The sequence below is a fragment of the Caloenas nicobarica genome, chromosome 3 (genome assembly GCF_036013445.1).
Source record: "Caloenas nicobarica isolate bCalNic1 chromosome 3, bCalNic1.hap1, whole genome shotgun sequence".
In the NCBI taxonomy this organism is placed as follows: Eukaryota; Metazoa; Chordata; class Aves; order Columbiformes; family Columbidae; genus Caloenas; species Caloenas nicobarica.
Window position 1 is genome coordinate 26,443,573 of NC_088247.1, and position 25,663 is coordinate 26,469,235.

Genomic DNA, 25,663 nt, shown 5'->3' on the forward strand with positions numbered 1-25,663 from the left:
GGTGGTGGATGAAGCCTAAAACACTCAGAACTGGGATTCAGTTTGGATAACCAGCTAAACATTTATGGCTGCAACCAGCTCTACTAAATGCACCCTCCTATAACCCCTGCTTTCTTATTGCATTTTAGTATTAAGAGTCCTGAGATCTGAGGAAGGAACAATGTCAGCTCTGAAAAAACACATATTTAGATTACCAAATGTTACATGTATAAATAATAAAATGTGTATGTTATTACAATATATATTTATACTTATATGCTCATGTCTATGTGTACACCCAAGCAATTTTGTCTACATACACAATGTGCATGTGTTTTTGTGTATAAACATATATTTTTTATATATAAACCCACATGCGTGTATTATTATGATATATATGTGGTCTTGCAAAATAGAAATGCACTAAAAGAAAAAAAAAATTTGGGATTTGCCCTATAAGGGTACAGTTACACACATATTAAAGTGAGAGCTATTGAAAGAAAAGTATTTACATTATTTTCAGAGCAGTAGTTACTAGTTAAGTCACCTGTGGCCATGTAGCTAGACCCTTACAGTGTACTTCCCTTTCACACTTCCAAAAATCTAAACTATGCTTGTTTTTGCTAGCATATTTTTAATGTACAAATCAATGTTGTCTTAAGAACCACCAAAATAAAATATATAGGCTATAGGAACATTTCATCTTCAGTGAAAATGAACTTTCTCCTGGCTGACAAAAGGAAAATTGTCTGCTAACTGTGAGGTTTACTTGGCTTAAGTGTGTATTTAGCTTACTTGGGTTTGTTATCGTACACTATGTAGAAAAAGTACATGCAGAGAAAATGCAGAAAAGAGGCAGAAGCATGTAAACTGGCTGCTCTGTACCCGAAGATGAATGGGCTGCTACTGAAGAGAAACAGGATACAGGCTATTTAGCAGCTCGACTGCTCAATTCTAAACTCTGAGATATATACAGAGATCTGACTTGAGGTTTGGGGTTTGTTTGCTTTTTTTTTTTTTTTTAATGTCCACATAAACCCTTTCATTTCAGAGAAAACTTGGCAGAGATGGACATATGCAAATACACTGAACCAAGGAGGATTTTTTGTAGTGCAAAGAGTCTGCTGCAAGTTTCTAAGGTTATAACTGAGCATTTTGAAGCTTACATGGAACAGATATGTCAATAACCTTCAAATGAAAAATATTTTAAAGGCCAACTTAATGTAAAAATCCTTTCTGATGTCTCAGGTTGGTATTTATTCAAAAGCATTTACTAGCATGCATGGGTAACTAAGCACTACTCACTACAAGTAAGCATTGGAGAATTAGATGCTGAATAAAAGGCTTAAATGATGGAACTCCTCTTTCATTTTTATTTGGGTTTGAGTCTTCCTTTTGTCTAGTTTCTTACAAATACCTTCTAATTAATAACGTTAGTTTGGAAACAGCAGTTGTCTTCCTATATGCTATAGTTTTGACAGAAACCTGTACGATACTCTGTGATAGCATCGGTAGGGTTCTCTCAGGACCACTCACAACTGCTGAACGAATACTGATCACCACTTCCTGACTGGCCCAAAATTAATTATTACAGCTCACACAGAGAGTTCTAATCTGTGTTTCCGTGTATACTCAAGGAAGAGACAGCACTGTCGTCTGAAAGGGACGCAAGTTCAAAATGTCCCTGGGCTGAGACAGTGCGTACACGCCGACAAGACCCGGGAGCAGCGAGGGCCTGCAGAAATGGAGGGTGCAGCACACAGGCACCGACCGCCGCGCAGAACCTCAGCCCAGGGAGGTCCCGCTCTCCACAATGAAGCCAGAATCTCAAACTGCCAATTTCTGCCAGCCAAAGTACAAAACATAAAAAACAATTTTAACAAATTTAGACAAGTTAAGATCTTGCGTTATACAGCAGACTGTAAAAAAAGCAGTGATGGTGATGTTGCAATAATGACTAATGGCTAGAATGATAGCCAAGTTATAAAAGCAAAAAGTTATTTAATGATAGTATTTTAATACCGAAAACAACACACAAATCTTGATCCCTTTTGCATCTAATATATGCCTTGTCAGGGAAGACTGTGAATGCTCAGTAGGATATCTCTCAGGTCCTTTGTCCTACTGAAATGGCATGAGGTACGGGGGGCACCATGTCTCCAATATTTTTATTTCGCATGCGAGAGTTTTTTCAACACTGGCAGCCCAAAAAATACAGGTTAGGATTTTTAAGTACTCAGTTCTTCCAGAGCATTCTCATGTCATTCCAGTTCTGCTCAGTTCATCTGCCAAAATACATCTCTGTGGGACCGATCATAGCATCTAAAAACCGCTTGACCAGAAAATCAGGAAGTCCTTTTTTAACCATTGGAAGAATATAGTTTTTCTAAACAAAATAGCTAGAATTTTGTCAATGCTGATTACAACAATTTTTTTCATTTACTCTCATTGATCAGGATTCTTAGCATCAACTTTTTAAAATGCTATTTTTGTAACACGTGAAACTAATATATTCAGCACTATGGTTACATCAGACAAATCATGGCTCAGGGGAACATCACAAACACCTGTGTGTAAGATGGGAAAAAACAATGTTTTCCACCCATGCGGCAAACTAATGAAATATTCATACTGCATTAACACTAAGCGCAACTCTAAGAAGAATGAAGACAAATTTATACCAAAAAGATATTTTGGCAAAGGGTCATCTTTTACACCAGAAGAAAATATCGTGCACTAATTTTCATTAACAAAAGGATTTGTTTTCTGGAAAAAAATACAAAGCACATATATGGATAGACAATACAATAAGTAATTGGTATTTTACCAGTTCATCTATAAATGTCTGGTTAACTGTTGACTGAGCTTAAAAAATGAAAAAAAGTGCTAGCAATGAGTTTAGGTCATAGTGCATGAGGGCCTATTAGATGTGCTCTTTCTTTAGTGATTAGGTCCCCAGTGACATGTGCTTTGCCTTTCCTGTAGTGGTTGGTATGTGGTGACGTAGGGAAAGTGGAAGCTTCTTTAGGGATCAAAGCAGTGATATGTTGTAATAAGATATTTTACGAAGTAAGATCCCAGGATGCCAGATGGATTCACAAACAGAAAAACCTCACTATTCAACTTGATGTCACTGTTTAACTACTAAATATACATGCCAAGGCAAAACAGAGGATCTTATAGACTGTGTAAGTATGAGTGGCCATTTACACTAATCTCACTGAATTTCACTGTTTGACTCTGAATTCCTTGTATAAGCACTAAGTAAACCAGTCAGTTTTAATCACATCAAGGTGATAAAGGTTACAGTAAGCTGATACACTACAAACGACACTCGTTTACATCTTGAATATAATGAAATGATAGTTTATCTACAGTGAACACTTGTGGTTATCTGACAAAAACAGGTCAAAGGTTCCAGGCGTTTTCTCCTGAAATTACTCAGTGCTGCCTCTAATGACTGATAATTGAAAGCAGAGGCTGGAAATATCAAATGTGGTAGGTGACAGATAAGCAACAGATTAATGCAAGTACTCTGTTACAGGACACTAAAAGGTCAGAGGCCCTAGGAATTAGCTATTGTGCTACTGTGAAAAGACAGACACCAAATAGCTGTTTACCTCATTCTTGCTCTTCTCCCCAGCGTTCAAAATCTAGAACCATATTCTCTCTTCCGTGATTAGACTATTCAAAGTGACTCATTTTTTACTAAATAAGGTAACAAATGCTTTGTAGACCATGTGGATAGGAGAAAAGATGTGATCCTAGAGCAGAATGAAGGATTAAAAAAAAAAATCAAACACACAAACCAGCTGTGCTAGGCGTAAATATTTTAATTGCATCAGAGAGCAATTAAGAAGCACATTCATCACAACATCATTCTCAGTTGAGGAGACCAGATAAAAAATTTTTAAAATATTTTTTAAAGCTTTGTAACTTTGGGCTTTTACAACGTAGAAAATGAACATCAATACTAAAACTTAGATTAAGCTTATCTCAGCAAGTATATCTTTCACTTTTTTACTCTGAAAGTCTTAAAAAAAAAAATCTAATTCGTCATTTGTTGAAGTATATGGCAGCCTTTTCATTCTGCCCATTGGCCTTTGAATGATGATAACAGTCTTCTAAAAAAGATTTTAAATCAAGTGGATTTTTAAGGTACCTGTGTGACAAAAAATATTTTCCCAAAGTTATATTAAAAAAAATAAAGGTGGACAACGTAAATACTTGTCTAAGCACTACTTCTTTAACAGGTTTTATCTGTTTTATAGAATGGTAAGAATCCTGATCTGGATTCATGAAATCTATTTTGAGTTACACATTGAAATTGATAAAAATAGTCACCTGTCCTTAAAGGATTGTTTCAGAGAGAAGAGATGGCTGCCTGATACAGCCAGTGGAGAGACACTTCTGTTTGTTAAGGGTCAAATGTCTTGCACCAGCTAGTAAGAAGAACAGAGGAGTTTATCTGCATTTCAGAGAATAAGACTGAGAGATAGCTCTTGCTCAGCCAAAGGACATTTCCATCCCTATCAGCTGCTGCTGCTGCCTGTATCCTAACTGCCAGGTGCTGATTAACAGTGGGACATCCTGGGCCGCTGCACAGAAGTGCAGGAGTTGGGAGTCAAAATGAGAATGAAATAAGTTTTTGTTCCCACATCTGATTTTTTTAATTAATTTGAGATTAAGCATTTACTAGATAATAATTCAGCTAAGTGTTTTAACTACTAAGCTTCAGAGTCAGATGCCCACTGTCTTGTTCTCCCTTTAGTACCAAGTCTTCTGCATTTCTTTTTACCCATTTTGATTAGCAGAGCAAGGGACGGCTGGTGCCTCTCTAACTGTTCTGCAGCCAGTAGTAAGGGAAAGTGGGCGATTTAGTCTTAATAACCCTTCATTTCCCTCTTCATCTCCTTCTCCAGGCTGAGGTGGGAAAATACATTGCACAGGTTTCAGTCATGTCTGTCTATGTGTCTTGGGGATGTTCAGATTTTACCTTCTCGTCCCTAGTTAAAATGGATCAGCCCATACTCAAAGCCAAAGAGCAGACATATAAGGATCCCTTAAGTCAAAAATGTCAGCAGGGTTTGAAAATAGGTGTTCCCAAAATTACATTCCACACATACCCCGTCTCAAACACAAAACTCATTTTCAGAATCTTAATCCAAATTCTGATCCCCTTCCAACTGAGGCAAAGCTATTTCCATAATCAGTGAGAATTTTGCTTAATTAGAGAGGGCAAGTCTGCAGAAACTTTACTATTTTTTTCATTGCAACAGTTCTGTTTCTTAAGAACTGCTTTATTGCAGTACTGTATATTTGAGTTTCTCTGTATTTATTATTACTATACTGGTTGTATTTAAAGTAATTATAGGTTTACAGATGTGGTTTTGAAAGAATGATGTAAATTGCTTTTACATAAAATATACCTTCTTATTAAAACTCAAAGCAGAAAGCTTGATAGGTAATATTCTGAAGCAAGTTACAGTGCTGTAAATTTAGTTATTTCACTACACTATTTATTTTCAGTCAGTTACTGACATCAAAGAGCAAAATGTGGCTATTTTATTTAACTAAATTAGGGACAGTTTGAAATTGTTTGATGAAATACTGTGCAGTCAGTGGCACTTTCTAGAAACGAAAAATTATCTATTGTTTGTTGAATCCAGACTTTTAATGGTAGAATATTCCTTCCCTAATTGCACAGAATTACTGAACTGTATGAATTGCAAAGTATTTCAAGTCAAGGTAAAGTCAATGAAACACCTTCAGCGACTGCAACAGAACACAGAATAAGAACAAAAAGGAAAACCATAATTTTAAAAAATAATAATATATTGCCTGAACTTTTTTCAAGTACATACCAGTTTTCTTTCTTTAACCCTCATAGAAGAAATGTGTTTCAATGTCCCATACTTTATAAAAAAATAAGTTAGAAAATTCATATGTCTTACGCAAGCATTTAGTATTACATCTTCTGAGAATGACCAGGAAAGTATGGTTGTATTATTAAAATTTTAAGTTCTTAATTTTGGTGTTGTACTCAATAACACCTGATAGATTCTTACCAATTAAAAACATCTATGTTTGAAAAAGTCAAAGTAGTTCGAAACACCAAATTATTATTAAGGTAGACTTTAAAATTATGTGATTTCTACTTTCTATTCCCCTCAAAATGCACCGGCAATGTATTCAACTTTAGTAAGTGATGGCAGCAACTAGCAAAATAACAGAAGATGTTACAAAAGCATGGTAGAATATAAATGAATATGTAAAATGATAAATTTTTTTTCATGAAATATTTTAAGGATTAGAGCTCAGTTAGTAGACAAAAGCTTTCAGCTTTCACCTTCAGCAGGAAGGAATTCCCAGGAACCACGTAACAGTGCCTACCAGCAACTTTTGTAAGCATAGACCTAAAGAAATGCCTCAACCAAAGCAGCATAACTGAGCTCAGCTCTCTCATGCCTGGTCTCCCAGGTGCTCTAGACACCGTGACATTACCTATGATGCCTTCCTGTTACTTCCCACTGAAACATGGGACAAAATCGGCTATCTCATTCAATAGCCAATGTTTTGTTGAAAATCTCATTGGTAAACATGTGTTATTCATTCAATTTACTTTTCTCTATATCTTCCAAGTCAAATTCACTTGTTCAACAAGTCAAAACAAGTGTTACGCTGCAGCTGCTCTAATAATAATGAAATGCTGGAAGGCTTTCGGAATAAGTGGAGAAGCAACACCCTGCTTTTCTCATGCTGGTTTGATCCTAGCCAACACAAGACTAAGAATAAGTAACAAAAATAAAGAGTTCGAGTTTTGGAAGTGAACAGAATTATAAAAATCTAAGTCTGCGTATTACGACAATCTTAATATAAAAGATAGTTTTCAAAGTGATTCCTCAAAATCTAATTTTTCTCCTGGTTTCTACAGTATACTGCATTGTAACCTTCAACTTCCCGAATGCAAAACTTTTGCTCTAGTTGTTCAGTCGTAGATACACTGCATATATATGCTTTTTAATTCTACTAACAATGGTAGAATAAATCTCAGCTGAATCTTCTTCTATAAATTTTAAAGTTGAAAGTCCAGCTGGACACAGCTTCTAGGATTAACAGTAATAGGTTGTATTTGGACCTATTTTGTGCTGTCAGTAGTAATGTGTGCCAAAAGATGGAGACATCACAACCAAAGCCCTCGGGGGAAGCAATGAAGAAAAGATCACGTGCAGTTTGCTATTTTGAAGGTAATAAGTAAGGACTGTGTGATTTCTTCGTTGTTTTAAGTCATACTGTATTACAAAGGCACTCTAATCACAAATACTTATGTTAAAAATAGATTTCTGTTTGTGTTCAGTTTCATCAGGGATAAACAAAACTTTACTGGATAAAACAGATTAGAGAAAAGATAAAAGTATTACGAAGTTCTGAGCTAATGCATAGATAAGTTACCTCATCCTTACACCACCATGCCTGAGATTGTTAATTCTGTCTGCATTTTCAAAGATGTCTGTTTTGGCTGGCCTTTGGCAAAGCCAGTACGTTTTGATACCATCTGCCAATAGACTTCCATTTTTTCTCATATTTAATTTTGGTTTTCTCTAACCACAGATCTTCACAAAGAAAACTAACAATTATTCCCAGGTTTCTGACTGTGTGTGAAAGTCAGGATGTCAGATCAACACAACCTCAAGGTTAACAAATGACAGAAAAAAAAATCCCTCTTGGGTTCAGCTGCAACTGAATAGGAACAAAAGTTATACCTCTGGGATGCAATGGTCAGAAAATAGGTGTAAGTTATAACTGTTTTGACACTGTAAAAGTATACAGATGGAACATAACTTCTGAGAAGGGTGAAAGGGCGTATATCATCATAGGGCAACTGGCAGGGGAGTAAAAGCTAAACATTAAAACCCATTCTATCTACCCACATCTCCTTAGTTCCTGCTCATGTTAACCCTCTGCTCACTTCCACCCAGAGGTGGTGAGTCACTCCACCATTTAACATTTGCACGTCTTCTAACAAACTCCATCCATTTTCCACTGTGGAATCTGTCAGAAAAGCTTCCATGGAAGTTGTGTCTGCATGCTGAACTGGACATGACGATCTTCTGCTTAGCATGTGCTCACATCTGAGTATTTTAATATTACCCATACTCATTAACACTGACCAAACATTCCATAAAAAACAGTCCAGCTGTAACAACGAGGGAAGAAACCCTCAAGGACATCTCATTTAGAGAGTAGAAAAATGCTTTATTACATATTACAAATTAACAATTATTTTTGGTATTATAGAATCATAGAATGGTTTGGATTGGAAGGAACATTAAAGATCATTTAGTTCCAACCCCCCTGCCATGGGCAGGGACACCTTCCACTAGACCAGGTTGCTCAAAGCCCCATCCAACCTGGCCTTGAACACTTCCAGGGATGGAGCACCCACAGCTCTCTGGGCAGCCTGTTCCAGTGCCTCACCACCCTCATGGTGAAGAATATATCCTTATATCTAATCTAAATGTACCCTTTTTCGGTTTAGAGCCATTACCCCTTGTCCTATCACTACATGCCCTTGTAAAAAGTCTCCCTCCAGTTTCCTTGTAGTCCCCATTTAGGTATTAGAAGGCTGCAACAAGGTGTCCCCAGAGCCTTCTCTTCTCCAGGCTGAGCAGCCCAAACTCTCTCAGCCTGTCTTCATAGGAGAGGTGCTCCAGCCTTCTGAGCATCTTTGTGGCCCTTCTCTGGACTTGCTCCAATAGGCCCATGTCCTTCTTATGTCGAGGGCCCCAGAGCTGGACACGGTACTCCAGGTGGGGTCTCATGAGAGAGGAGTAGAGGGCCAGAATCACCTCCCTCGACCTGCTGGTCATGCTTTTTTTGATGCAGCCCATATATAATATGCTGTATTACAGACAGGTTATTAAATGCATTTGCAAAAAATAGCTGATCACAGGCCATGTGCTTAGCCACTATGTCAGCATGGCTCAAATGAATTCAGAGTTCCTCAGATTCATACTTTCTGTGCACAAGTGTATATGGAGCTAATCACTGTACTGAGTCATCACCTTAAAAAAATTAAAAATCTAAAGAGACTGGCATTTCATCTTATGTAAATTGTTAGCCCTCATTTTGAAGATTTGCCCTGTGCATGCTTGCTGTTGGCCAAAACTGAGGATCCACCTAGGAAACCTGAAACAGTGGAGCCAGAAAACAGAGTTACGGCAGAGAGGCACATCAGGGATGGGCCCTCTGATTCATTACAACCGGGAGCAAACAGGAGGAGGATGAGGAGGAAGAGCAGCCAGGAGACTGGGCAGCGGTGGTGAGGAGTGGTACTTTAAGGCAGCAGGTTTTTAACAGCCGGTTTGGGAGCTGGCTGTGATTTTAACAGCTTGTTACACTGATTCAAATTGCACCCTCTGCAGCTCTGGTACTCTAATCTGATCATGATTTATTCAACACAAAGTGAGATTATTTCACCCACACATAACCCACCATGTGGAATAAGTCCCCCCGACAAGAAGGAAAAAACACCTGGACTGTTTTTTTCATGAAAGAAATTGAAATCTTACCAAAGTTAATGAACATTTCAACCTTCTTTAAGGGCAGAAACTCACTGACTGTTAGTGAATTAAAAGATCTCTGGATTGGCCATCCAGCATTACACATGCACTGGCAGAGGAAAGGAAAAGCAGTCTTCACTAAAAGTATTTGTGCCGTGAAAGAGCTCGGATTAGCTCCAGGTAGCGTGACAATAGGTGGTGATCCCTCACAGTAGGTTACTTAGGACAGACTTGCGGAGAGAGACACAGGTGTCTCAAAATGATATAAGAAAAAAGAAAATAATTTTCAAAGCAGAAAGAAAAAGCATGATACTTTGAGCACACAGAACTGTATATCCAGCAATTGCCTGAGCAAGATCATCACTCCAGGACTGACGTAAATGTGTAAGACGAGAGCAAGATCCCCCTTCTCTGTAACCACAGAATCCCAGAGTCACATCGTGGCTGAGGGACCTCAGGAGGTCATCTAGTCCAACCCTCCTGCTCAAGTAGGGCCACCTAGAGCTGGGTGCCCAGGACCATGGACACGCTTGTATGATTCCTGCATTTTCACTGTTGTTCCACCTGGGACTCCATTTCTCATACACTTTGCCAAGTTACGAACACAATATCCAGGTTGATTGTAAAGGCATCTATGGGTGTAATACATCTCTGAAACAGTAAAGATGATCTCCTGAAGCTCATATTATATGTTATAATAGCAACTTCTCTCCATTCCTAATAGTTGAGCTGATGTGCCTCAGACAAAATTTGTGTGTCTTTCTGAGCAAAGGGTAAGAATGAGCTGGGACCTGACCACTAACATAGTGCTTTTATTTCAAATTCAATCTTTTTGGAACAACACTATTAAGAATATTTGGCATGCATTTTACAGCATCTAATCAACTTTTGCCTTTGTAGATGTTTGCACTAAATCTTTGTTTCTACTAGGGTGAGAAGCAACTACTGCCCTGATCTTTGGTGATAGGCCTGTTTTTTCTTTTTCAAGTAATATAGAAACATCTGTTGCCCATCCCTAAAATAGAAAGCATCGCAGTCTCTTCTTTTGGGGGCTTGCTTTCATCCCCATTTTGATGAGAGCACACTCCCCGCCTGCGGACAAGCCGAAGCAGCATGTTTTAATGGAGTCCATGGCAAATCTCATTGACCCAAGCTGATATAATGTTAATAAAAGAAGCTTCACTCCCTTACAGCAGCAGATGGCAATGTAAACACAGGATGAATAGGTCATAACTTATTCAGAAACTGTGCCTATGGAGCCAAGTTTTAAGTTCATGCATGTGCCTGTTTCATTGACTCGAGTTCTGTGTGAACTCCTTTTACATTAGGTCTCTCTCATACACACACATGCTAGTAAGCACATCCTTTATATTTTTCCATTTCTAACAAATATGTACAAGTATAGAGAAAGCAAAACGCAACTGCTGGGAAACTAAAATGGGGGAAATACATTGTTAATATTAATGACATTAGTCCCTCCATTATGCCACAGGGATTGCAACATGAACTCAATATATTTAGTATTAGTAATATACATATACATACATATAGATATAGATGGGAATGCATTTTATAAAATAGTATTATTTAAAATATATTTAAATTAAAACTTTTACATATATTAAAAAAATCATCTCCTTGTAAATGTGGTCTCATTATGATATATAGCCTTGCTAAACATGACTCATGCTTGATGATCAACCATTTACAATAATGCTACAAATATGTGTAGGTCATTACCACAGACAATTAATTTTTCATGGCACATTTTTTTCTCCAATAAGTCTAAGTGTTTTAATAAAATAAAATTTAATCTATATTCTTTTGCCCTGTCATTCTTAAAGTCCTAGAGCTAGATTTTAACTTAGTATTTATCAGCACTGTTTACTAATATAGCTGAATTATTTACATCAGCTAAGGATATGTGTGTATGTGTATTTATATGTGTGGATATATACATTTGAAGTTGCCTTCTGAGCCTTTAGGGTGCCCATTTTCAAGAAGTGCATCTGTTTCTGGATGTTGATTTGTTTTCATTTTTGTTTTTCTGCAACTACAGGAGATAATTGCTGCTCTTGAAGGAAACACGAGATGTGCCCATAAATCACCAACTCATAGAAAATCTCATACCAAATATTATACAACTTGCAATAAGCTTATGGGAACTTGCAATTGTGGGGAAGCATGAGGAACTCTGAAGTTCTGGAAAACCACAGTCATCGCTTATGACTCATCTCTTTTATCTCATCATATGTGAACTTCAGCCCTTGCAGTGCTATTGATGCACCTCTCACTCCTTCCTTGATCTCTTTAGAGAATGCTCCAGGCTGAGAGTCAGAGAGGAGAAGCCCTTCTCAGAACAAAGAAAATTGTGTGATTTTATTCCCAGAAGTACCGAGGATCTTAAATGGAAAAGGAACCTTCTCAGGATCCAATTTTGCAATCAACTGGACAAGGCACAGCTTTTATTGACCTATCTACAAGATTACTCAGCACCTCACACCACTGAATTCTGCTGCTGTTTCAGTCTTCGGCTCTTTGGAGCAGATCCATAAACTCTCCTCCTTATTGCAAAATGTTACAACAGGATGTAATTAAGTACAATTAACAAGGAGGTCAAATGGTCATCTGATAAACACTGGCCCAAACAGGCAGCTCGAAAGGTCAGGGCTGCTAAAGCTACATAGTATTGATGGGAAAGAATATTATGATTTAAGGGGGAAAAAATCCCAGTGACTAAAACTGAAGAGATTTACGTGCTTTCTATATTACATACACAAAGCCATGCACTGATACGCATGCACGCATGCCTCAGAGAGGCACAAGTCTGTATTCTGAGAACAGGAGCTAAACTAGTCACACAGTCTCTCCATGGCATCAGATCTCAAATCTCAGTTTTGGCACTTCAATTCTGGTGTTTCTTTTTTCTTTTTCATTATTTTGTAAAACTGTCTGCTTTAAGAACAGTAAATAGGCTTGTTGCCCTTACAGAAGGGCTTTTTTTAAAGCCCTTTCTAAAATAATGCTTGAGGGTCACCAGGAGGAAAAACAAGGTGTTCGAGGCTCTTGGGAGTGTGGTATTTTACAGAGCACATAGGCAGAGTAAAAAGAGGCTTCACATGAAGAAAACTATTCTAGTACTCTGCAAGGTGAAAGAGGGAGAGCACACAGAAGTGAAGATGAACACAGAAGCAGTTGCTCATCTGCATTTTATGGACTGGAAAACAGGGCCACACTGTTTTCATTCTCTTTCTGAGGATCTTCAGGTTTTTCCTTTTTGGCTGCTCAGACATTTCACTCTCTGACTTTCAGGTTTAGACAAGGCTGGGGCCATGATATATTTGCTGCAAAACATTTGCACACATTTTGTGTACAAGGCAGCAAGGTAACCTGGTCATGAGCAGCAGATTAACCTTCGGGATCACGAGCAAGTTGCGACTTGTAGTTATTGACAGATACCCCAGCTGAGGTAACCTTGGGAACAAGCTTCCCAAAACTATGCTCCTGCTGGATTTCAGCCATCATAAATCACCACAAAGACTACAGCTGTCATGGGGTTGTGCGCTGGGCTTGCTCTTGCTCCCATGGTTTTATCATCCATACTACTGTTCACCCACTCTTTTAATTTCTCAGCTAATGCTTTTGCAAACCATACCACAAGAATCTCGTGGCTCCAGGCACCAGGTGTCATCAGGTTCCATCTGTCCACTGCTCCAAAATCAGACTCACTAATCATTCCGTGCCCATGCTTTTTCCTCTTCTAGAGTCTAGGTTTGACAGGACAGAACCACCTCCAAAACTGATGCCATTTACATTGTAAAAGTCCAAGACGGTATCTTTTTGAAATTATTTTGCAGTATCTTATGGTTGAATACCCCACCTATATTTCCCTCTCACTTTTAAAAAAGGATTATTTTAAATGGATATGTCTAGGCAAACTCTTACTAATTTATGATAATTAATCTGGATTATGGGTACAGCTTTTCCAGATAGTATGAATATAGCTTCATCATTTTGACTACAGTCAAATACATGAGAATTAGAACAAAAATAATTTCATTCAATAGACACAGTCTACAAAAGGATAAAATCACAGAATCATTGAGGTTGAAAAAGACCCTCAGGTTCTCACGGGGTCTGAATGGTTAATACTGCTAAGTCAGATAAAGATAAACCTAACAGAAATTTCAGCTATTCAAATTCCTACTTCTTCCTGATTCTCCTCCAAAAAGAGAGCTGGCAGAATTTTGCTTCTGCAAATCCACTAGTTCTGAGCTGTGGATATATATGATATATCAACACTAGCTGTCCTGATTAGTTTTCTAGGCTCTGATTTGTTAATAATTAATGTCTCAGTTTTCTCTGAATTACAGTGGGAAAAAAAGTGAAGCCACATTCTGGCAAGGTACCACACATGCCATTGAGTTGTATAATACCAGTTGATAAAGCCAAGTTCTCAATCTGTTGTACCAGAGCAGTTGCTCAAAAAGAGTTGAGAACTAAACATTCCGAGTCAACTTTTAGAGCATCATTCAATAAGAGTGTGAAGTTTCTGAATGGAGAGCTGAGATGTAAAACCTCTCCTTTTCTACTTGTTTTTGTATAGGAACAAATTCATAAGTCAGTACAAAACACAAACCAGCTCCTGCTTGGTGTACCTCACCCACAAACTTAAATAATGTAGTTGTCAGGGTTGACAAGTTCTGCCTGCTGTAGCATTTGTGTGTTTTATAGGAAATTTTAACCAGGGGTGTTATTTTAAGAGATGAGCAAACGGGGAAACCCCATGGCCTAGCCAATAAAATATGAACTTTAGGTGCAATGGAGCACTCATAAATATGACTCAGAACAAGGGGATTCATTGTTTCTCCCGACCCCTTTTAGCTGCTCCTCTGATCTCAACCTCTCTGTGTGCGTCATGGCAGTCCTCATCCTTTAACCTGCGGTTTCTAAAAGCTAGCTTCTATGTTATTTATGGCTGCAAATGTTAGTTGCCTGTCTGTGTACACCCTGCACACACATATCGAAGGGTGAGGGGAGCTGCATTTTATTTTGCAAGGATGAAAAGTTTTGCCCAGGGAGCCAAGTGCCTGGGAAGGTTGAGGTATTTGCTCTGCCACGAGGAACTGAGAAGAAAACTGTCCCCTTCACCTGCAAGGCTTACTAGGAGAAGAAAACTTTACCTGGATTCATTTTTTCTTGCATTTGCACGTTATTTTTACCATGTTCTTTGCCCTTTCTCTGTCTGCATGCACCTTCATCTCCCTACCATGATGAAGTTACCTCCACTTTTGTAACTCTGCTGGTGTGGGAGATGCTTTCAGTGCTACACCACCGCATTCCATGTGAGGCACAGAGGAGCTGGACTAACTCTGCCAGTAATACCTGTTCCTGCAGAGGCTGTTTCTCTGTTGTGAACCTTTCCCACGTCCACCAGGTCTGTGTCCAACCCCACGGATTGGCCGCTGCCTATTGAGAAGAGGAGGGCTGTCCTCCCTGCAAAGCTTGGTCTGTGCTTTGCCATTTTTCTCTCATGCCTCTTCTCATTCCTTCCCTCTCCACCTCCTGCGCTGTCGCCTAGTCTCGCCGTTTCTTGGCCTTTAATCCCTTCTGCAGCCAAATGCCACTGACATAAAATTAAAGTTCAGTGACCCTGCCTAGACGGCAGGGGTTAGAGACAAGGGAAAGGACAAGTAGAAGAGGATGGGGAAAAGTGTGGGAAATAATTATAAAGTCTGGTAACAGCCAGAGCTCTCCTGAAGCCCTGGGGAGCTTTCCCTGGGGAGCCTTTCTTTAGCTGGAGGCTGCAATTGGCACTTCATAAACTGTTCATTCTCAGCTATGTGGAAACACCAGAGGACACCTAGAATGATCAGACTGTAATCAATCAATTTTCTGTGAAACTCCATTAGTTTGTGGGCCTATGAAAGCAAGCTGAAAGGAACCACCATGGCTAAAAAGAGAAGAGAAAGGAACTGCCCATGTGGTAATTACTTCCATAACTCAGGCAATAAGCAGGCAGGTAGCCATGGTAAAATTCTCTGCATAATTTAACTTTCAGAGAAAATAATAACAGGAGCAATAAGTGCAGGAGATCACATATATGGCAAAGTTGTCCTGTTATCTAAGCAAACAATCCAGGAACCCGGGGCTTAGGAAGAGAAGCAAGAGGCTCTTCATCCACTCCATGGCAGGCAGATTCCTCCCCTAACACCCTGCACACGGAGGCGTCTCCAGAAGCCTCCCTCCTCTTTCATGGCTAGCCACAGTCACTCCAAGATTGTTTTTTCCTGGGAAAATATGTACTGTACAATACATACAATCCCCACAACCCCACCCAAGTCTGTGTTTAGTCTGGAAAGGAACACTTTCTAAAGAAGAAGCGGAACTGGGTCAGCCACTCTTCCCAATGGGAAAAATATTAATAATAATAATAATATATATTTTTATATATCCATACATACATATAGCTTTTCACCATGCACGTCTAACCATCTGCTAAATCAGTTTCTCTTCAGTTATCTGCAATTTCTGTCGGCAAGGAAAGTCAGACAGTTTTATACCCCAGTTAATGGAGAGCTTGACATTTTTTTGGCTGGGTAGATACAATAATTTACTTGGATTTAAAGTGTTAACTTTGGCAAAAAAATTAATTGACAGTTATAAAAACATTATTTTGTTAGATGATATTTATGGATTGCACACAAACCTATTTTAAGGTAGAGCTATATAGTTCATAAGGTTCAGGTAACATGAGCAGTTTCAAAGGAAATATAACATATTTCAACATAAAACAACAAATATCATTCTGAAAAGGAATATGGAGAATATTTCTTGCTCAAAATCACAAACAATCCCTAACAACCTCCTCCGTCATCGCACCAAAAATTGGTTAAAACTGCCTAATGAATTGTAAAAATGGGGTGAGGATTTTTAGGAAATGTCATCCCATGGGTAAAGTTCTTTTGTTCAAGAAATTATAAACATATTTTGTGAAAATATGTCTTAGTATTTAATTTTACCATAGAAAATTCATCATTCATATTTATTTCTGATGCTTGATTGCATACCTAGGTCACAAGAAATTGGTTCAGTTCACTGATTGGGTGACCAAAATTTTATTAAGGGAAAAAAATCTTAGGATTTCAATGTGCCAGTGAGGTCTATTTTGGGTGAACATTAAATGAGAACCCGCTTGATCTAACTTGTTTTAAATTTTATGTAAAAGAGTTTAAAATACCATCTTATTGACTTTGTGTTGCCATTCAAAAAAACTTCAGTATTGTTTTCTCATTTTTTCTGAGTATTGATCCAACTCCACAAATAAAGACATGGTATCTATTTGTTATTTAACAAGTTTTATCTTTGTAATAGCATCCCTCTGTCCAAGGCAAGATAATAGCACTATTTCCGCCACTTCAGTTAAGGCTGTGTCAATATTTCATTAGAAGCCTGCATTTTACGGACAAAAACTGTACCACAGCCAAGGAAATTCATGTCAGGTTAAAATTAAGGCAGCAACATCTGAAATCCAGTGGAAAAAAAAGAAAGGAAGAAAGGAAGAAAGGAAGGAAGAAAGGAAGAAAGGAAGAAAGGAAGAAAGGAAGAAAGAAAGAAAGAAAGAAAGAAAGAAAGAAAGAAAGAAAGAAAGAAAGAAAGAAAGAAAGAAAGAAAGAAAGAAAGAGAGAAAGAGAGAAAGAAAGAGAGAAAGAGAGAAAGAAAGAGAGAAAGAAAGAAAGAAAGAAAGAAAGAGAGAAAGAAAGAAAGAAAGAAAGAAAGAAAGAAAGAGAAAGAGAGAAAGAAATGCTAATTCCTAAGCTTTGAGGAGAGAAGTTAATGACCCTGAGGCCTTTTTGCATGTATCCTTCAAACTCAGCTCCCTTCCACAGCTCCTGGCATTTTATAGCTTAGCACTCCATATCCCTTGCTGATGATATGTTAGCTGTGAGTGGAAGGTTGTAGAAACTGAATTAGTTTAATTTAAGAAACTAGCTACTATATACGCTTAAGGTCTGATTGCAGTTAGGAATCCTTTCTTTTTTGTGTGTAACAAAAATATATTTGTACAGGTATTTGGTGTGGATTGATGTATTGTATGTTTCTCAAAGCAGATGTGTAAAAACTGTTCTCTGCCATTTTAGCATTCTCTGATGAACATAATGGCCTGTAAATCTTATGAATTTATGTATTTGCTTAGTGATTCAGGTTTTAAAGAATAATATAATCTTCAAGACAGTGTACAAGCTTGGGGTAGAAAAGCTGGAGGAACATGAACAGTCTTCTGTGCCTCAAACAGGCAAAATTTATTTTTATTTCAGTGTCTGATTTAAGAACAGATCACAGCACGTGTTGTTTGAGGATTATTGAAATTAAGATTGTGGAATCACATTGTATGTGAAGAAGAAAAGGGGTCTTTCTGGGGTGCATCGGTTACTTGAAAAATCTCTATAATATTGCCTCCTTTAAATCAGCCTGCGTAGGTCACAGTCACAAATTTTACAATGATCTTCACGTTTGAGTTTTAAAATTAGTTTTATATGCTAAGCAGGAAAACATAAGAGAAAACCACAAAACTTGTATCTATTTATCCCCCATCATAAAGAGAGTTCATATCAGTTCATAGGAAAATATGGAGAAAGAAAACAGAGTTGCTTAGCAAATGCAGCAATCTGTTTCTAGAAAAATTTACAGACGTGTTGTAAACAAGTGAAAATACAGACCATTCAAATTGCATGAGGAGGAACACTTAAGTACAGTGGATTTAATGATCACTTTGATGCTAATGGAAAATTCAGTCCTTGGAATACTTAAATGTAGTTTATAAAAGTGCTGCTGTTTCTCCAAGACTCACTCATCTACATATTTTTGTATTCAATCCCCCTTTTATGGTGAGAGGTGAAGAGTGGGAACACTAACATTTATCTTAACAAAGTCCTTCTCTAACTAAATTCTGAGTGAGCAGAAAAGTGAACAGGACAACATGAGTATTATTTGCCTGTTCTCTGAGGAACAGGGTATCCTATATATGTCATTTTGGGAGACTGGCCAAAAAGAAGATGCCAGAACTCTAAACGGTCAGGGCTTTGCAAGAATGTAATAAAATATAACAACAGGATAAAAAAAACACCCAGTGAGAAAAACAAAGTCCTGAACGTGTAGGTGATATAATCAGATCTCTGAAAACCCCGGTGTATTTAGTAGAGGATTTATTCTTTGACTGCTGGACAAACCCCAGTTAACTCTTCTGTTACACTCATCAATATTTATGGAGAACTGCCAATGCACACAGCCTCGTACAAAATATAGGACGAGGCATAGTCTCTGTCTTGTCGTATCTTTCAAGAAAGAAAGCGATGGAAATTCTGGTATAAATTCCAGTATAAAGAGCAGGTGTTTACAATTTTAACTTCAGGATAAGTGAATGCGGTCTTGTTTTTCTCCCTTGTTGCTTGACAGAATTATAACTGCAGTTCCCTTGATGATTATTTTTCAAATTTGTTTTTGAAAGTGATGTATTTGCAAGTCTGACAGGTTGATTTTTGTCAAAATTACCATATAAGTTTCAATTTATATTTTTAAATATAAAATTATTTGTCCTCGTCTATTTTTTTACTTTACTTTTAAATCTTATTCAGCCTTTTCAATCTTTCGCTTAATAATCCCTAGCAAACATCTCAGCTATGTATTTCTTGTTTTAATATATGACTTAAATTATTATAACTATATAGAAAAATTTCAATTTAAAATATCATGATGATTAATAAAGCTTTATAATTACACCTTATGTAATTAATGGTCTGCAAGTATGAACATGCTGAATACTATTTCCAGAGGAGATTAATTTGACTCAAGTTGACTGAGGCTTCAAGTCTAAAACCGGTTGAGTTATTACTGTTCTACATCAGCATTTATTGATTTTAAGGTACAGTGTTAGCATTCACTTATCACAGGATATTTTTCCCCGTTGTACATTAAAAGAGCTTGCCCTCGTCTGTCACGATCTTATATTGCATAAATCATATAAAATGGTTACCTGTTTCCATGATTTATTTCATTTTTATGTTAATTATACTGAAACATAGGATTGTTTAATAAAAATGTTGAAGCTAATCTATATTGGTCATCAATATTTCTTGTGAATGTTACATGGTGGAATGTGTGATAAACCACAATATCCAACATGTATGGAAGGGCATTCGAAATGAACTAGGATTTAGCCCCACTTAGAGCTGAGAGACATTTTAATTTTACAGAGGCCAAACAAAACCTGATATTTTAAGCAAGTTAATTGTGTCTATTAATTATAATCACCAGAAAAATAAAGCATTTCACCTCCCCATTTTCAGGGTTTAGAAATGTAAGGTGAAAGACATGCTCTAGCTTCTCCAAAGGACCTTCTTAAGGCAACACCGGTTTCCCAGCAAAATGAGACAAATATTAGGAACTTCCCAATTAAGGTAAGACACTCAGAGGAAACTTGCATCCTTCCAGAGAGGGTTTTTGTCTGGGGAAGAGCAGCGGGATCAGGCTAGGACAGATCTGACACTGAGCCTTCAAGGTCTCATGCTCAGGGCCTGCAAGAAGTCCTCTTGAAATCAAAGATGTTTCATGAAATAAAAGGCCAGGTCCTGTGTAAATAGTCCTCAGGGCTGCTGATGATCTGTGACATATTAGTATTTCTCAGGACCCACAAGGAAAAGTTTTGCAGGATCAGGGACGTGACTTGCCTGGGAGATCAGATAATCTCCTATTTTCCTTTATAACATTGCCATTTTAAATTCAGCTGACTCCAGACACTCTTGGTAAATTGAGGCATACGACGGTAACTTGAAAATAATAAACAGATAGTATGTAATTCTTTCTTAAGGATGAGGAACACGTTTTCCAAAAACAAGGATTTCATTTTCTTCTAGTCTGTTATATCAGGAGCAAGAGCTACAAGCAAACGTATTTAGTATTGTGGACATATATTACTTCTAAGAAAAAAGATTTTAGAATTTAACACCTCTTGATCTGCCAAATAGTTAATGAAAAGTAATATTGTTATTATGACAACTAAACTCTAGGGTGTCATTTTCCTAGAAGTTCGAGTTGTTGAGGATTTCAGTGTTTGGAAACATTTTTAATCCTGCAGCAAGGATTAAAGACCTGGTAGACATAAAAGGTACAGAATGTGTGTGATAATCTGAAGGTACTTCAGAACATGTGTCGTTGTTTAAAAAATTTCTACAGAAAGTACTATCATGGAAAGCAAGAGTTCATCAGATTTTGTACCAGCTTATTGAGAAACTTTAAGTTTTCAATTAAATCTCTTGCTATTCAGATCAAACGAGAAGGATTTTTTTTAGCTAACTTTATGAGTCCTGCAGCATTTTGAATACTTATAAAAATAGTAAATACATTTCATGAATTATTTGCAGCTTTCTTAATGAGATTTTGAGTTGCCTTCTACGAAAGAAATCTGTAACTGCTTTTTTAACCACAATGTAACTGGTAAGCATGTTTATTATACTCAGAAGCCAATATAATTTATTTTTATCAGGTTTTGTGTCTGAATTGATATAATTTTCAAAAACATTCTTTGCTTGCATGTTTCCGGTGTTTAATACTCTACTTGTTATTTAATTTATTTATGACACAGAAAATAAGAACCATTGCAGACTCTGAGTGCCATGGCAGTATAATAAAACACAGTCTGTGGTTATTAAATAGAAATAACAAAGAAACATTAACAGATTATTTCAAATCTAGCCATCCAGCTGAAAAGATAATAAAAATCTGACTCTTACAAACAGAAAAAAAAAAAACAAACATCAACAAAACTAAATAACCTATTTTTTTTTTCCAGAAATGGCTTAACTTTTCCCTTTTCATAATATTCTGGGCTTTAAGATATTAACAACTGATGTTTGTTCATGTCTGAGCTTTAAGCAAAACAGTGAGGGAAATAATTGAGCAATAGGCATAAGTGTTTGATTTTTTGAAATTTTTTTAAAAAAGGAGTTAGTTGGCCTAAGGCTAGAATTTTCATTACATCAATGAAAGAAAGAAAACAGAAGCCAGCAGAGGGGAGTTATAGAAACTGACTTTATATAAACAGTGAGAAAAATCCTTTTCCATGGCCACCTACAACGTAGCCACTTTACCATCAGTATGACTTTTCTTTTACCAGTGGCAGAGCAGCCCGGGCCCAATCCTGCTGTTTCAGAGCAGGTTACAGTCCGGCCGAGAGGTCTGTCTAGCAGTTTGTCAAAGAGAGCAGAAAGAAAAGATTTTTCACGTACCTAAATTGACAAAGCTCATGACCATGTCAGCATCATTCAGAAAGTTGGTGTCGTGCAGGCTGGCTAAGGGAGGATTCTGTGTGGTCAGGGGGGTCATGCGAGATAATTGTATTCTCCGTGAATATCCATTTGGAGAGGCAGGGTATCCTTTCCGCATCCCTCTGCTCTCCCCTGCCATTGATTCCTTTAGTGAATAATCCAGCTCCTCCGTATCCTCTTCATTTGTCATGGCATTATACAGGTCCAGCATGAAGAGGGGTGCAGAAGAAGCCTGCTTTCCTGGTGAAAATGGTCTGGGTCTGTGAGGTAAACCCAGGATAGAGAGAATCTCTCTCTGAATCTCCCTTCTCTCATGGTTCCGCAGCCTCCTGTAAATAAAACTTGAATGGACATGATTGTCTCCTAAACTTCCCTGTGCGTGACCCGCCAGAACCCAGCAATTCCAGAGCAAGCCCACGAAAGCTTTGAGCACAGGTAGGTTCATCTTTGAAAAGAAAAAAGAACAAGGAAAAAAAAATCTTTTCTCCTACTTGTTCTGAGTTCCTATGAGGTCTGCTTTCCCAGTGGCTGAAAAACAAAATTTACCTATTCTTCATGTCAATGTCATCTCTAAATGTAACATCTTTGGTGATTTCTCTCCCCCCACCCTGTTTAAATATTATGGAATGTGTCAGGTTGCAGTTATTTCTAAGAAAGCTGAAATTCAGACTTCCAGTTTTCCACTGTTGTTATCGTTTTTTCTGCATTTATGGAGCAGAAGACCAGTATTTTGTCAGCTGACCTAGGCATTCCTATATAAACCTTAGATAACCAGGTCTTTGGTGGGGAGCTGTATTAGCAAGAGCTGTTCTTCTGACACATTGTAGTTCCCAGAGTTATCTTCCCTCGTTATTCTGAGTTCTTCGTACACCTTGCGCTCTTCCCAAGATAAAATCCTGAGTCACAGATTTGTCTTGATCTGTACCTTGGTGGTGTAACACATATTTGTCCAGCAGCCTGGTGATAACTTTAACATCTTTTGCATCGCTTGAGTGTAAAGTAATTCTAAAGCATGTACTAATCAAATTAATGTGTTGCCATGAATTTACTTGCAAAAAAAAACCTTCTGTAAATCCATTCAACCCTTTTCAGCTTCTGAACTGTTATTTCCAACTCTAGCAGGCACAAATATAACAGCTCCCTTCAAGAGAGATCTAAAGACTAATGTAAGCACAACCCTGCTGGGAAAGAAGAGGCTTCTCATTGTAATTTGAAACGGGTATAGCAAAAAAGTCCTTAACCCTTCTCTCGCCAGACAGAGCTTTAAACCCTCGCGCTCCCCCCTCTCCTTTACAGTAATATACCTAATTTTGGCTATCGACTGTTTCTTTCCTAACAGCTTGCAGAATCGATTCTAACTTTAACAGTTTTTGGATATATAGATAGCTAAAGCATGGCGTAATGTGGAAGCTCTTGTGAGTCTCCTTATGACTCTTTGGTTTAGTAAACTTGAATAGGAAACTCTCATAACAGACTAAAATAGCGTCTCATTAATTCGAGAAAAGTTTATATTTCAGGTAAGTTTAGCAAACAAAGGTGACCTTTTTAATAAACTCTGTAGGAAATTTGGTCAGTTAGGCTTGATTCGCTCTTTTTAAAAAATGTCGGGAATGCAATCTGACTGAAAACAAATTTATTCAGCAGGCGAGATTTCAAGTTGTGCATAGCCAAAGCTGTAATTGTGGTTATAGTCACAACTTTCATAAACTGTAATTTGCAATGATAATTTATTCAAAGTACATTTTGACTTATGAATCGCTATACTAAATTTCCCAGTAAATATCAAAAGCTAAGATTTAATCCCACAACCTGTTATTAACTAGGGAAAGAAACAGCTTAACTGAAGAAATAAGAAGTATTAAACAGACTTTAAAGCTGCTGCCCATGAATTTAAGGTTCAGCTTAGAATTTTAGGACAGCCAGCAACTGGTGTTTTCCTCTCACTAAAATGAAATCACAGTGTTAAATTTCATATTGCTCAGATTATTGGTCATCATTTTCCCCACTTCTGTAATTTGCCTTTGGTCTTAAGGAGACTTTCCTTTGATGAAGGGGAGAAAAAAAGGACAAAAAAGGTTAACGCATGACGCTAAGGAAAAAAAAAACCAACACAGATATATAAAATGCATCCCGTTGGGTTTTGCCTTATATGACTAGCACCTACTCAGTAAATCACACAGTTCTTGAGTAAACTTGGGAGTGTGACAGCAAGTATAGTCACACCTAAGAAGCCAGAAACAATTTATCTATGAAGCACAAATGAGCTTTTCTCATATATTGTGAGCCCTAGTCTACATTTACAGTCTAGTCCAGCTATCATTAAAATATAGCTGATTCTCTCTCATAAATCAGCACACGTAATAGACAATGCTTCTGCCAAGAGAGGCTTTATCTCATATTAGCCCTGCTGAATTAACACTGAAATTAATTACTAAGCTATCTAGCAAAAGTCTTGTTCTTCTCAGCAGAAGAGCAGTCAGAATTTGAATATTTTTTCTCTCCTCATCAAGGTTTTCCCTCAAAATCCATTTGTTACAAGAAAAGTATTATTTCCTGGTTTTGTTTTGCTTTCACTTGTCCTGCTCAGACAGTTGCAATGATACATGAGACTTTACCATACATACGTCTTTTCTGAATTTGGCCATCACATATTCTGCAAGAAGGTTTATTTCTCTTTTCCAGCAACATATTTCCTTTTTTTCCCTAAGCGTTCATAAAATCCAGTGGATTGATTGCTCAGAGGATTTAAGTCCTCAGTCCATCAGTACATCCAGCAATAGAAGCTTCCTATATTATCCCATTAGATTGTCTGGAGTTCCACATTCAGTTGATCTTTTCCCATTTAAATAGCCAAAAATGCCCTAAGTTCGAAGATGTTTTTAGGTAGCAAACATTTTTCCAGACAGTAACTGAGTAAGAAAACACATAAACTAGTAATCATATGTTTGACAAAACCAGCTCCTGTTATTTTCAGAGTCACAAACAAGCATGTAACCTAAATACAAAAGATTATTTTACATTAACCTACCCTACACTGAGGCACCAAATGTCCTTGACTTGAACACAAAGATAAAAATAATTTTTATTAATATAAACACAACGTGCTTTTGTAATAAGCCTGTTTTCCAATCATTGCTAACATGGATATCTCATACATGGGAGAGATAGCCAGCTCTAAAAATTAAAGCCTTTGCTAAAGAAATGAAAGGGATCTGTAACAGCTGATGGGTCCGATTTTGTATTTCCAGTACGAATCAATTCACTTCTAAAGAAAAAATAGCACATACAATGTCAGCATGTCAAGATATTTTATTTGATAATATACAAAACCAGATTTGCACAGATGTCTGGATGTAGTTTAGGTTAGGGTTCAGTTTCAGAGTCACCTTAGATCTAGGTTTCAAGTTTTACAACAAAAAATTATTCTGAGCTGTTTGCATAATACTGAAACTTAAGAGAAATTCCATGTTCACGCCATTTTTAGATGCACTCAAACCTAAATAACAATTGATGTCAGTATAAAGTATTGACCGATAATCAAAACCAGGGGTTTGAACAAGATGCCCCAGAGATTCCAGTTTTACCCTGCATCTAAAACTGAAATTTTGAAATATAAAACCTACACACAGACAGACCTTCTTTTTTCCCCAGATGCTCAACCTGGAAGCAACATAATAAATGACCTGAACAGCCCTAGTCCAGTTCTTTTTTTAAAAAAAAAAGAAAAAAAACCAACAATGACAACAACAAAAACGGGCCAGGTCTCAGAGGCAGGAGAGCAGCAGAGCACTGTGCAGG

The 25,663-nt window shown here is 37.5% G+C and overlaps 1 protein-coding gene across 1 annotated transcript in view; it reads right to left on the bottom strand.

Moving 5' to 3' along the window:
• The window catches only part of BMP5 (bone morphogenetic protein 5), a 58,041-nt gene extending 35,040 nt beyond the window's left edge, over positions 1-23,001 (bottom strand). The window contains exon 1 of the mRNA XM_065630935.1: positions 21,827-23,001. Within this exon, the coding sequence (XP_065487007.1) occupies positions 21,827-22,310 (484 nt within the window). The 5' untranslated portion in view covers positions 22,311-23,001. The remainder of the gene's footprint in view (positions 1-21,826) is intronic.
• Between the last annotated feature and the right edge of the window lie 2,662 nt (positions 23,002-25,663).